Source organism: Pangasianodon hypophthalmus, chromosome 6 (assembly GCF_027358585.1).
Source record: "Pangasianodon hypophthalmus isolate fPanHyp1 chromosome 6, fPanHyp1.pri, whole genome shotgun sequence".
In the NCBI taxonomy this organism is placed as follows: domain Eukaryota; kingdom Metazoa; phylum Chordata; class Actinopteri; order Siluriformes; family Pangasiidae; genus Pangasianodon; species Pangasianodon hypophthalmus.
Genome location: NC_069715.1, coordinates 25,972,936 through 25,987,126, shown reverse-complemented (window position 1 = coordinate 25,987,126; position 14,191 = coordinate 25,972,936). Strand labels below are relative to the sequence as shown.

General features: G+C 36.9%; 2 protein-coding genes across 2 annotated transcripts in view; one reads left to right on the top strand and one right to left on the bottom strand.

The window, feature by feature from the left end:
• Positions 1 to 632: 632 nt before the first annotated feature.
• On the bottom strand, positions 633 to 6,337 carry scamp5b (secretory carrier membrane protein 5b). Its single transcript, XM_026913333.3, has 7 exons — positions 6,194 to 6,337; positions 5,307 to 5,359; positions 5,090 to 5,209; positions 4,339 to 4,495; positions 3,487 to 3,588; positions 1,536 to 1,653; positions 633 to 1,301 (listed from the first exon to the last, which is right to left on the bottom strand). Exons 2-7 carry the CDS (start codon positions 5,311 to 5,313, stop codon positions 1,101 to 1,103), a joined length of 705 nt encoding a protein of 234 aa, XP_026769134.1. The 5' UTR covers positions 5,314 to 5,359; positions 6,194 to 6,337; the 3' UTR covers positions 633 to 1,100.
• Positions 6,338 to 8,466: 2,129 nt separating this feature from the next.
• Positions 8,467 to 14,191, top strand: part of abcc8b (ATP-binding cassette, sub-family C (CFTR/MRP), member 8b) — a 29,630-nt gene continuing 23,905 nt past the window's right edge. Inside the window, exons 1-5 of the mRNA XM_053234816.1 lie at positions 8,467 to 8,592; positions 9,853 to 10,012; positions 10,860 to 11,001; positions 11,330 to 11,451; positions 12,493 to 12,659. Of these exons, the coding sequence (XP_053090791.1) occupies positions 8,572 to 8,592; positions 9,853 to 10,012; positions 10,860 to 11,001; positions 11,330 to 11,451; positions 12,493 to 12,659 (612 nt within the window). The 5' untranslated portion in view covers positions 8,467 to 8,571. The remainder of the gene's footprint in view (positions 8,593 to 9,852; positions 10,013 to 10,859; positions 11,002 to 11,329; positions 11,452 to 12,492; positions 12,660 to 14,191) is intronic.

Genomic DNA, 14,191 nt, shown 5'->3' with positions numbered 1-14,191 from the left:
CAAATAATAATTTTACAAAAAAAATAGTTTTATTAATTTAAAGACTGTGTCGATTGAATTGGTCGTATTCAATTAGTAGGATTTTTTTGAGCATTATTCTATACTTTTATTAAAAATTATCTGTCAATTGAATAACAGTTTCAGACTCAACATTAAAATATGTGTATAGAAATAGGTTTCATGATCTTGCACCTATTTTATAATAATATGAGAATGAGAAATATTAGATAAATTGATATATTTAAGACAAATTGGATTGTGTTAAAAAAAACTTCAGTAGTTTTAAACAGATCAGATTTATACTTACATTGTAACGTGATATGATAACTCTGAATATAATATAGTAAACTGTACAGACAGTTTTAAACATCAAGTTTAAGATTTAATAAACATAGTATGAGATACATAAAATTTAATGTATAGTTGAAATGGGGAAGAGTTTAGGATGATAACCTCAATAAGTATTTAACAACTAAATAATAAATATTTAAACAGTTATTGTTGGTATAATAGTTAGCACCTAAAACTGTAATAAATATACAATGAATGCAGTTAAAAGAACTACATATTATATATATATATATATATATATATATATATATATATATATATATATATATATATATGCGTGTGTGTGTGTGCTCAGTGAAACATTTGGTGTAATTAGTAATTTAGTACCTTAATTGTTTTATGAAATATTGTGTTGATGAATCCATTTCAAAACTTATCCAGTAGTCATATGAAGTTAGGCTTACAATGACATTGTGTAGGTTTGTGTAGGTTTTTTTTCCCCTCTAAAACTCTTACAAGATGAAATAAACCCAGCTTACTACATACAAAGAAGTCAAAGAAAGAGAAAATTACAAATCTGTCTGCTTTTCCATCCAAATACAAAGGAGTTAAAGAACCACACAATTACAAACCATTGCAGTTTTTCCTACTAAAGAAAACCAGAAATCAGACTAGTTTTTCCAACTAAATACACCAATCTACATTTATTCCAGAAGAGCTCTGCCCAAAGCTGTCTTGACCTATCGGTCAGATGCAATGGCCAACATTCCTGGCCTGCTTTTTGGCAAGTTTCTTCACTGGTGCTTGCCTTATATTTCATTCTGTATTAACATCTGATTGCTGTAGGTGGGTGTGTTGGATGGCTCATGTGCCTGCATGGCTCCATGGGCAGCTCCGAGGGCAGCCTGCTGGGCGGCTTCCTGAACGTGTGGGTTTTTCCAGGCTCCCGTAGCCCACTCCTCCTGAGCCTTACTCATGCTGCCTCCACTGCCCCGGTACAGGTTATGAACCTGGTGGACCGGACACACACAAACATCATGACTATCTGTTCAGTATCTAACAATAGATGCTCTATTGACATTTTATAACAATACAGTAGTAAAAAAAAAATTGAATAAATAAAATGTAAGGCATAAAACATGACATGATATGTTGTTATAAGAAAATAATCAACAGTGGGGTGGTGTGGTGTGATGCGCCCTAATGCAAAGCGGCGTTACCATTACCACCCCAGAGTTTGTTACCGTAGTGAGAGCGATGAAGGACAAAACCGCTACAGCCGTAAACATGATGGTGGGAATGAGCATGATGATGGCAGCAAAGATGCTTGTGCCAAAGAAGACAATAGTGCCTAACCAGCCACTTGGAAAACACAGAGCAGAACATTATTTATATTTATTATTATATTTTGATTCAGTATATGAATAGACAGACAGAGTGATGTATTCTGTTAGTAGTGAAGAGTCAACAGAATTTAATCTAAAATTGCACACATTTGTATTCAGGCTTCAGATGCAGCAACAGACTTAAGCGTTACTCTGAATTTACATGAGAGTTACACATGCAGGAGGGAGTTTGCCTAGAACAGAGGCGTGTCTGAGTTACACTCGATTCAGAACATCGACTTCCACCCATTTTTCTTGCACGATCTCAGCTCAAGCGAGGAGCAGTGATAAGTCCAGCTCCACTGTCTGACAGTTTGATATAACCACAATATGTCCTGTTCTATCAATACGATGGAAAAACTGTGGAATAGGCCAATATTAATAGGAAATATTAGAGACCAATATAAAATACTGTACATAAATATAACACTGTTAATAGTATTGTCCCTTTAAAGTCCACAAAAAGCTATTTTTATGGCTACACTGAAAAAAAACAAATGACAAGTGAAAATGTATTGAAGTTAGTCAAATGTATCTAGGACTTCCTTATTATAAGATCACAATAAACCAAATATATGACCTATTTCTAGATATTGTTGTACTAATTTCAAGCTTGAAATAGACTTGTTCTGTTGGCAGATATCAGGCAGCAGGGGTGGATGCAAGTGCAAGTACACCAAAGCCTTGCTTAAAAAGCTTGCAGACAAATCCAAATTGTAAGACAATAGCAGGAACAAGGGGGCAGCAATGGTCAGGCGATTGCTAAACAGCATAGATAGGGCAAAATAAGAACCAAAAACCAAAAAATATCTTGTTTTGTTTAACCAGAAACAAGATCAAAATTCCAAAGTGTCAGCACAACATAAATACAAGGCTTGATGATGACTGGTGACAGTGACACAGAGCGTCTACTTCACAGAGAGATTGCAGTTTGGAAGTGCTTAAATGCTGTGATTGTGATTGTGTACAGGTGTAGGTGATCAGAATGATGGCGACTGTGAATGTGACAGAGTTCGAGAATGTGTGGTGTGTGTGTTGGGTGTTGTAGTTTGCGGCGGCCATGTCTGTAGGCCACGTTGTGTTCTGGGAGTTGTAGTGTGATGCTGATCTATCGATAGAATAACAAAATTTAAAGCCTGAAATAAGTAAAAGTATCTAAAAACAGGTTGGATAACCTTATATTTGATTTATAATAATCTCATAATAAAAAAAAATAGATAAATGTGCCCTTATTCAAGATATTTACACTGCTAAGATATCTTTTTTTTCCAGTGTGATGTTATGAATTAATTTAAAGTGAACTTAAAGCTAGCACAGCAGTATGTTCGGTGAGTTTATCATTCAAAGCAGGTACACATCATTTACTTTTGAATAATATGAATGATATGAATGTGAATAATATGAATGATAGGAATGTGAATAATGTGAATAATATGAATGGTGCACCCAGAAAATTGACTAAACCTGTTGCGTAACCCATCTCTGAATGTGTGTAACTTTCTCTGCTGAAATATTGACTTAAATTTTGGACTTTGCCAACTCTGAATACGGCCCTATATAAAAATAAATAGAAAAATAAATAGAAAAATTAAAATAAATAGAAATAGAAACATAGACCAACTATACTAAGGACTATTGTACAATCACTGGCCATTTTATCAGGTACCATATAGTTGCACTTTGTAAGCGTATAATTAATGCTATGTACAATTTGTTAAACACAAAATCAATGGAAAGAGACTATTATAGGATCATTGAAAATGATTGAAAATGTACTGTTTAAAGTAATGGAACAATCTGAGCTGCTTACCAAACCCCCCATCCTGGAATCCCGATGGCTTGGATGATGCAGATAACAACCTGAGCCATGAAGATGAAGAAGAAAGCCATGAAGTTGAAGGAGCTGTCTGTCCTAAAGGTAACAGATGGACAGTAGGAGAGGACAGCAGATAGATGGTGAAAACTGAATTCTGTCTCAAACTGTCAAACCCACAGGCCTTATTTGCTGTCCTATAAATAACAGTGTTGAAGACTGTCAGGAGGTGGACAGCCTATGAGCTCGCATGACAACGGTGTCAACCAGTTCAACTCATCCATCGCACTAAAATAAAGTGAGGCTTCAAGTATAAATAAATTCATGTATAATGTCAGTTAGTTATTAATTATGGCAGTCAACTCACTCGGAAACACAATATTATTAGGGTTTGTTTTTTTTTACTTTTATATGCAATAAAATACACATCAGAGACCAAAGAGTGCACTAATTAAGCCACTGTTCCAGACGTGTCCCACTGTCCCTAATAGAAAGAAAAAAGGTGACATGCATGCCTTAAAATATCTTACACGATTAAAGAAGCAAAAGCAAAAAAGAATAATAATATTAGATAAACTACCCTCTTTTAACAAGTCTGTCTTTATAATATTCCAGCTGTTTTCCTAACCAAATAATTATTAACTTAGCTGCTGCAGTGTTATACCTAAAAGCATGTAGCTGTTTGATATTGTAATTCAACAGTTATCCTAGCATGATTTTTTTCTATATTCTCTACTTGTCATGAGATCTTTTAAAACTCCTTCATTAGGTTAAAATAATAGTGTAAGAGCAGGAAAAAATGTGACACACTATGCATAGCTGCTCGGCTGTGGCACTAATGAGACTCACTTGAAGGCCTTGTAGACGGGTCTGAACCAACACACGTAGGAACAAGGAGTGAAGAGGATCAACCACATGATGGACATGCCAAAGTTCGTCACTCCTCCTCCACCAAACATCCAAGCCATACAGCCTATGAAATTCACCACCAGAGTGGCACTGTACACTGAAGAGTAACACATTCATGTTAGTCTGGAAACAGATTCATGTATATTCCTCGTAGAGAAGATGAATACGATTTTGAGTTGCGGAGGAAGGAAAATAGGAGAAGAAAGAAAGGATTGAAGGAAGGAAACAAGAAAGAAAGAAAGAAAGAAAGAAAGAAAGAAGGCAACAGGAATATTTTGTAAGGATACAGAAGATTCATTTTACAGCTTATGCTCTGGAAAATATTTATTGAGTGAAAGTAAAAAAAAAGAGTGAGAGAGAGAGAATTTAGGAAGGAAAGAAACTGGAATATTTATACAGAAGAAACTTTCAGCTTTTTTCAACTCTTTTTTGAGCTCATGCCCATGAAAAGATTCAGTGGGTTAAAGTAAAAAAAAAATGGGAGGAAGGAAGGAAGGAAGGAAGAGAGAGAGGAAGGAAGGAAGGAAGGATTTTTTTTTTTTTAGTCAAACAGCCATGCAGTACTGTAAGCAGTAGAACAAAAAAGGCTTGCAAATTTTTAGATCTGCATTTGGGAGGACAATTTCTATAAGACCTTTATTCTACTAGTATTTATTCAAGAGACGGATGCTTCCTTAAATCAAATACCCACACATCCAGAGGTAGTAAAGTCTTTTGCACATGTTGCGGTGCTGCTCTGGGATCTCCTCAAAGTCCTGGTAGAAACATGGCTTCAGGGGGATAAATGGCGGCAAAGGAGGGAAATTATTCTCTATTGGACAAGAAAAATAAAATTAAATAAAATAGAATAAAACAAAACATAATAATAATAATAATAATAATAATAATAATAATAATAATAATAATACCAGCCATTGGGAAATATGCTGTCGTCTATGACTGCTGCTTGTCTAAATATAGTCTAAAAAGAGATCAAATATATGTAGGTTATTAATATATGTAGGTTATTAAATAAAATAAAACTTTTTCAAAAAGGGAAACTCAGGTAACCCTGGTAAACTCAGTCACTCTGCTTTTCTTAGATGTTTGATTTTTGAAGTTGAACAAAGTTCCCTCAGCTTAACATTCAAGAACAGAGTATGTGTGCGTAAATGTTTTATGCATAGGCTGAAAAACAGGGCTTGTAGACAATAAAAGTAAAATAGTACTGTGACAGGAAGTCAGCACTGGGAATTTAAGGGTTTAATCCCAAATTGAGCTCATTTCCCTTGATTAGTGCAGTACATGGGTTAGGAAACAAAGGCTTTTACTTCCTATCTAGTGCACTGAAGTTCCACCAGCAAGCAATTTAGGTTTCAGTCATTATGATCTATAGTTCCAAGAGCTATTGTTGCCTAAAGATCAGATATGGCTCCAGTGAAAAAGTTAATTTATGCACTTCCAAAAAATAAACACCGAACCCCAGATGCTTGCTCCTCACTATAAAGGTGCCCTACATAGGGTAGGCCTAAAAATAATGCTACATCCTAGTGTATTTTGTGCACATACTAGGGAGTCTTTTGGAATTTCCATGACTTCAAGCAGGAGACTTATAGATATTTACAGACCTGGATCTTTGTGTTATGGGTTTATTCACACTTTTAACCAAATTAGACAAGTGTTAGGTACTCCTGTATTTCAATTATGAATGAATGAATGAATGAATGGTGTCCTATTAAAAATAGTTCCTCATAAGAAACATACCAAACAAGCGAGCATTTAGAGACTTTAACCGGATATCCAATAATCCTCTTACCTTTTCATGCGCGCTCAACACCCTGAATCCCTTGAAGTGCACTTTATACTGCTCATTCCTCTCATTAAACTGTGGTCCACTTTAATTAAACACTACTGAGGGGAAAATAGTTAGATTTCCGGCACGGGATATTTTCCGACTTATCTCATCTAACATCCAGAGTGACAGTAATCAAGCCCGCCTACCCACTTTTACTATCCAATAGCTGAGCTGCATGATAGTAGTGCCCCGCCCCTTCTTTAGCCAGCTGAGCCAATCACGTGTGCGCATCGCGGTAGCTCTCCGTGGTGCTGAATCCTCCACACGCTCCCACATTATGCTCTCGCGCACTCGCCACGCCCCCTGCCGAGTCCTGTGCGCTGTGATTGGTCAGGAGTCATTCTATCCGACTGTATTGTGTAACACAACAGCGTGGTAGGATGAGGTTTCGAAAAAGTACACTGCAGTTTGTGTGGACGCATAAATAATTCATTGTATCATCATTATTAATATGTATATGGATTCCATTCTAGGAAAACGAGACCATGAACCACGCCTATCATTTTGCACATTGAAGGCTAGAATGGTTCTTTAGAGAACCTAAACTATTCTGTGGCATCAGTCTAAAGAACCTTGTCTGAATACTGTATAAAGGCATTGTATGATGCTTTATTTAAACTCAGTTATAAACCAAGCATTGTAACTTTGCAGTAGAGGATTCCACTCCAAACAAGTTCTGCAGTAAGACATAAGGTATAAGTCACTGGGTGTCTATACTTTTGGAAAAAGGGTTCTTTGGATATTTAAGGTCTCCTAGCTTCCTGAAGTGGTATTGCTTGGGACTCTATCTGATAGAGAAGCACTCTGTTGTAGGATCCTACATAAGATCTTCAAGAAACAAACCTAAGAACTCTTATTTACCTTTTTTAAATTTTAGAGTGTGTATCTATAATCTTTCTTTCTTCTTCAAATTTTCACAAATGCCTCATGATCTTATATAACTGTTTATTCAACGTATGATGTAACCACCAGAGGGCAGTGTCTGTCCTACATTTAGTTCTTGACCATTGAGAAGAAAGGCAACCTGAGAGGATCCATGGAATAATAATAATAATAATAATAATAGCAAAATTATAGTGACAGGTCTTTCCATATGTCACATTGTTTGCTAGTTTGTCATCTGTCTGGATTTTACAGTAATAATACAGAGGTGTTCCCTGTCAGTCAGAAGTTTTCCAATCCCTGGGGAGTTTCTGATGTTTTATGTTCTCAGACAGTTTAAACAGAAATGAATCTATCACTGCAGCAAATAACTAAATTTTTATAGTTAAAGACTTATTAAGATTTATGTGTGATTCCTTTGGCTAATAAATGTTGGTTTTATGGTAAACTTGGAGCTGGACGTGGGGAGTGAACTATGTGGAGCCTATAAAATAAAACTTATAGCCAGTGCTAGTGTCCTGTGTAGGAATGTGTAGGAAAGTTGTGTGGGACAAGATCTCAGACATGTACTATTAGAACTAGGTCGTTTCCAATAACATAAAAACTCGCAAATGTTCAATTAAACCTAGACTTAGATTTTTACCATTTTTAGGTAGTGGGAAATTAGCCCATGCTTATTTAACTGAAAATGATAAAATACCGAGAGTTCAAGAACTTTTTATCAGCAGTGTAGTGTGCTGCATTCACAAACTACCACCAACAACAAAATCCCCCACCCCCACCACCAACAACAACAACACCAACAACAACACTACCCCCACCACCACCAACAACACCAACAACACCAACAACAACACTACCCCCACCACCACCAACAACACCAACAAAAACACTACCCCCACCACCACCAACAACACCAAGAACACCACCAACAACACCAACAAAAACAAGACCAACACCATCCCCACCATCAACAACAATGACACCATCCCCATCACCAGCACCACCACCACCAACTCAAACACCCCCAGCCCCACCACCAACATCATCATCATCATCATTATTATTATTATTATTATTATTATTATTATATTTATATTGTTATTAATAAACTTTTTTTTTTATAATTTATTATAATAATTTATTATGAATTGACCATTATTAATACTAAAAAACATTTATTATTATTATTATTATTATTATTATTATATACAAAAAGATACGGAGCGGAGGTGGCTCCGTAACACAGGCGTGCGCGCGCGCACGCACACACACACACACACACACACACACACACACATATTACATTTAGCCCCAGCAGTTGAGGGTTTTCAGAGACGTTCCAACTGCTGTATAATCCGCGGGGATTAGGAGCTCCAGCAGTGCTGTAGGTGGTTGGATGTACTTCAGTCCATGGTGGAGTTGGGGAAGCGCAGCGCGCGGAGCTTCTCTCCAACATGATGCACGGATACAGAGCGGTGAGTCTGCCTTGCATTTTTCAAAGAAATCCAACTGCGAAACATTTATTAGCAAAAGGAATCCCACAGTAGCCTGATATACAGTACTAAAATATCTTAAAACTATTTAAAATGTAACTTAAAAAGTTGCCTTCATTTCAAGAAATTCTGTTAGAAGAAACTGATTATATACGAGTTATAAAATACATATCAGATAATAAATAAATAAATAAATAAATAAATAAAATGTGAACTATACACTCCCTCTGTAAAGTTTATTTTAATGCTGTAATTCTCCTCATGCTGCATTAGCTTTTTTTATGATTCATAAACTGTTGGGAATAAGGCCTAATTTGGATTTTTTTGTGAATTCTCACTCATCTTCCAGAATCTATCTATCTATCTATCTATCTATCTATCTATCTATCTATCTATCTATCTGTCTATCTTCCTGTTGAATTCTCCATTCTGATTGTTCAGAAGGTGTTGATTAATTTTCTATAAAGGCAGCTCTGACACAGGTCTAAATCACAGGTTTATATTAATGTACTCTTTCTAATATATTATCATTTCTATAATAACATCTTACACATGGACTTGTATGGCGGACTTTACATTATCAAAGGTTATAATAATAAACAAATTTTAAATAACCATTGATATAATGAAGATTTCTCTCAGGAGCTGTTTATTTAACATTTATACTTCATGAGTGTCCAGTAACAGTACGTTTTCCATCATGGGGAAGTCTTCAAGACAGAGAACTTTATGCTTTGTGGTTACTATAATGCTATAATGTGATAAATTTATAACTTGTTTTGTGGACATTCCTCAATATTACATTAAAAGTTTAAAAGTTTGATGTGTCATTTATTAAAAAAATGAAAATTGTAATCATTGATATATTGTTGTGGTCTAAGAGGAATAAAATACTTTGAGACATCCTGTTATAGGAAATGAATCTGCTCTGGAGTTATAACAGTAACTCCGCCTCACATCAGGCCACATTACACTACCCTATCATTGATTATTTTCCTATAACTTCATGCCCCATTGTGTTTTATTCCTTACATAATACACACTTTGTGTCCACTAAACAGTATAATGGTATTCTGTGCATTCTGATCTAATTAAGACAGATTATTTAATCCTCACTGCTTCATGGTTTCCACTCACTGCCTGCAGGACTTCTATTTCTTTTAGATTTCTTAACAAATTATACTATTTGGTAGCTTTATAATAGATTTAGCCTCTCTCGCCTTCTTTTTCTTTCTCTCTTAGACTCCAGTCTCCAACAGTACCCTGTCTTTCTGTGGTACTGATAACTCCTCTGCCTATAAGGTGGATAATGGGCTTCTGAATAACGGCTGTTTCCTGGATGCTCTGGGGCTTGTGCCACACGTCTTCCTCCTCTTCAGCACTTTCCCCATCCTCTTCATTGGTCAGTGGCTTTATCCTGAAAACAGACAGATCACTGCCATTGGATAAGATGATAGAACTTTGTATTGGTCTACTTTGAAGGTTGGATGGGATGGTGTTGCAGCAGATAGCATCACTACCTCAAAGGGTTCACAGCTCGATTCTGAGCTCTGGGTTCTCTGGTTTCCTCCCATCTCCCAAAAACATGCCAGAAGGTGAATTGGCTACAGGAAATAGCCCTCAGGTGTGACTGGGGTCACACATGCAAGGTGTATTCCCACCTTGCAGCCAGTGTTCCTGGGACAGGCTCCTGATCCACTGCAACCCTGACCAAGATAACGCATTCAAAGATGAATGAATGAATGAATGAATGGTTTGAAGATAGTTATGCATTATCTAAGTTGTCCCTCTGGAGTCTTTCCCTATCTGAAGAGGTTCCAAGTAATTATCTAATGAACACTTCAAAAACCCTTTTTACACCAAGTACCAAGACAGTTTAGCTAACTTGTAAATATCTGACAGATTCTAGGTATTAAGATGAAAATAATAGGACAGATTCTAGGTATTAAGATGAAAATAACTGCTAATAATTTGGAATTTGTACCATACAATTTTCCCATTTAAATACATACACTCTTACAAAAAAACATTCTTTAAAGGGTTCTTAAAGGGTTAATTAGATAATTAAGGGTTCTTCTCTTCCAAAAAAGGTTCCCCTTGGAATCATTTTTGATAGGAAAACACTTGAAAACATTTTGTTGTAGAATCCAGAGGGACAACCGAAGAGGGTTCTACATGTTTTTAAGAGTGTGCTCAATTAATTCTCACTCTGTCATTAGCTGGCATGCTTAACAGTGTTTGTCATGTAGGTTGGGGCAGCCAGAGCTCTAAGGTTCATATCCATCACAGCACATGGCTGCATTTCCCTGGCCATAACCTGCGCTGGTTGCTCACAGCTGCTCTGTTGTTTGTGCTGGTGTGTGAGGTCGCTGAGGGGATTGTCTCAGATGGGTGAGTGTATGTTATGTAATCCATACAGTTAAATACTACATCAAAGAGTATTATTAGTTTTAGAGCAATAGCTTTCATGAACCATCACTAACAGATAATAATAAATTGACTTTAATAATGACTAACAAAATTAATAATCAAATTATTTGTAAAAGCTTAATTTTTTTAACTCATTACTAAAACAGTTTCTGCGTACAATAATGAGCAAGGGCTGGATATTCAGTATGGTCTTATAAAAAAAACTGTATTATAGGAAAGAAAATGATGATAGAATGCTAAAATCGTAACAGAGTGTTGCTCCTTAATATGACCTGTTATATTCTTCTAGGTTTAACCAGTCCCGCCATCTTCATCTTTATATGCCTGCTGGACTTGGCATTCTGGCAGCTATAACCTCCATAGTCTACTACCACAACATAGAGACCTCCAACTTTCCCAAACTTCTGTTAGGTGTGTACAGAACATTATCACAAAACTTAACAAAGCTTACAAAAGTGTTCTTGTTGTTAATACTAAATAATTTCACCTGCATTTCCTAAACTGGATCGTATGGTTTCCAATCAAATTACTGCTCACACACAAGGAAAAGAAAATAAAGACAAATAAAAAAAGACAAAAAGTAAAAAAAGGAGATCAAATAAGAAGTGTTATTGAATTTATATATGTTGTAGTTCAGGTGCTCTTTCAGTCATCCTTAGTAACTGCCTTGTCAGGGTCACTGTGTTTTGAATTAGGCCACTAATGGCTCCTGAGTGGTACAGCAGAAAAGCATCCACCCTGTTGTTAGGAGATTGCAAGTTTGAATCACACTGATTCCACAGCCGTCTGTGGTCTGGTGCCAAGGAAGCAAATTGAACATTCTAGCCAATTGTGTGTCTCTGAACTCATGTATGCGGAAGACGGTGGACAGCACTTCCAAGTGTGTTAGCCTGCCCTGTGATGCAGCATGATTAGAAGTTGGAACAAACATATAATAACTGCAAGAGTGGGAAAAAAATAAACAGTCCCATGCACTCCCATCTCTAGTTGAGACCAATTATGAACTATGTGATATGGCTAAGGTTTGAGGAACTGTCAGAGCCAGAATGCACACACCACACCGAAAAGAACGCTTCTGGTTTAGGCCACACCGAGTCTGGGATTTCAGGTTTTAAAGTGAAAATAGATATAGATACAGATATTTGGCACACTAAACAGACACACACAGACATACTAGCATTGCATTACACTCCTAATGAATATTGTGGGGCAACAGTCTCCCAACTGCAAGCAGCCATATTTATTAGGCCAGAAATACTTGTGTATTCCAACCAACACTTGTATATTCACTGTTGGGCCAAAAGTGGCCCAGCTTTAAGCTCCACATCCCAATTTTGGATTTTGTGACCACTGGAAATTGTTTTTCATTATGTGGATTGTTTAGGAAATGCTTCTGTACATATTTTAACTGTTTTCCTATGTAATCACTTTGTGATTTCCATTTATATGAAGCTCTGCTCATCTACTGGATTTTGGCCTTTGTCACCAAAACCATCAAGTTCACTAAGTACGATGAACACGGAATCGGCCTGGGGCAGCTGAGCTTCTGCATCACAGGCTTGCTGGCTTTAATCTACGGCCTGCTGCTGACCGTGGAGATCAGCGTTATACTGCGCAGGGTGAGAAAAGACTAGGAAACTGTAGGCAATTGAGTGTGTGTGTGTGTTTGGGTGTGAATATTATTGCTGAAAAATTACCCAGCTATTTAAAAATTGCTTTAATGCCATTAATAGCCCAAAGTACAAAAAGGGACAAAGTTAAACTGAATCTGGGTCATTCTGATCTAGAAAGGAAATAGAAATAAATGTGAACTTTATATATTTGGCATATTTGGTATATATTTGGTGTAAAGCTAACACTGACATAAAAATGCCTCCCAGTCACCCTTTTCATATGAATTATGATAAGCTACTCTTTCACACATCAAATTAAATAGCAGGGACACTTACCCGTGATGTCCATGATGATCCCCTCTCTCTCTCTCTCTCTCTCTCTCTCTCTATTATATAAATTAATCCACAGAAAGTCCTTTCAGTCTATGCAGGATTAAGAAAAGAAAGGCATTACACTAGCTGTGTAATATCTTTCAGTCACATGGCATTGCAGTACAGAATGAACTCTGACTATTTGTTCCTGAAAGACTAATGTTTCAAACCGTACATCTGTCCATCTGTCCTCCCCTCCAGGGGTGGGGGTGGATAATAAACCCATCACTTTTAGCCTGTTTTAAGCTGTTTATCAGGATGAGGTGAACAGAGGTTAAGTCATGGTCTTGGGATCTCTCCATAACCTTTGCAGGGAAGACAGACCATTTTGTACTGAAGAATAAATTCTTTAAAAAAGGAAAGAAAAAAAGAACATTTCTACTATTTACAGAAAGTAAGCAATGTTGATTTATGGTTTATAAAGAGAAACCTTATGTATTTTAAGTTGACAGATGATTTTAACCAAAATGACTTTCCAATCATTTGAGGGTGAAGAACTTTGGGCAGCTTTGGGATCTGTTTTTTTAACAAAGCTTTACTGCTTAGTGACAAGCTACCACTGCCACCATATCTGCCTCTCTGTTGGAAATTATGCAATGTCCACCAAAGTAGTTGATAATAAGTCCTAGTTCCCTGTTCCTGGGCAGCTACATTGGTGTACAGTGAAAGCCTTGCCCACATATTTTGCCACATCTGAAGAGTTTTGAGTTCGATTATCAGAACTGTTCATTTGGACATGGCTTACTATACTAGTGGGCTAACATTGCTGCTTCACAGCTCCAGGGGTCTTGGTTCAATGCTGAGCTCGGGGTATTGTCTGTGTACAGTTCCTTTGGATGTTCGCCCTGTGTTTCCATGGGTTTCCTCCCACCTCCCAAAAAAAAAACCAGTTGGAGGATTGGCTACACTGAATAGCCCTGAGGTGTACCTGAGTGTATGTGGAGCCCTGTTATGGACTGGTGTCCCATCCAGGGTGTATTCCCATCTCACATCTGGATCCACTGTGACCGTGAAAAAGTGGCTGCTAAAGATGAACAAATGAATGATGAATGTACTAACAAGCATGCTTAATTAACATTCCTCTTTCAGACAGTCCTAGCCACTCAAGCGAAACAAAATGCAAGTGCCTAGAAGCTATGGACCTACCGATCCTGATTTTGAGAATC

Excerpts from the sequence above, each read along its gene's own strand:
- scamp5b (XM_026913333.3), bottom strand. Across the intron at positions 4,496-5,089 it reads ACTTTACTACCTCTGGATGT|TGTACAGTGCCACTCTGGTG; the intron begins GTGGGTATTTGA and ends GTTACTCTTCAG. Across the intron at positions 1,302-1,535 it reads CCTTCATCGCTCTCACTACG|GTTCATAACCTGTACCGGGG; the intron begins GTAACAAACTCT and ends CCGGTCCACCAG.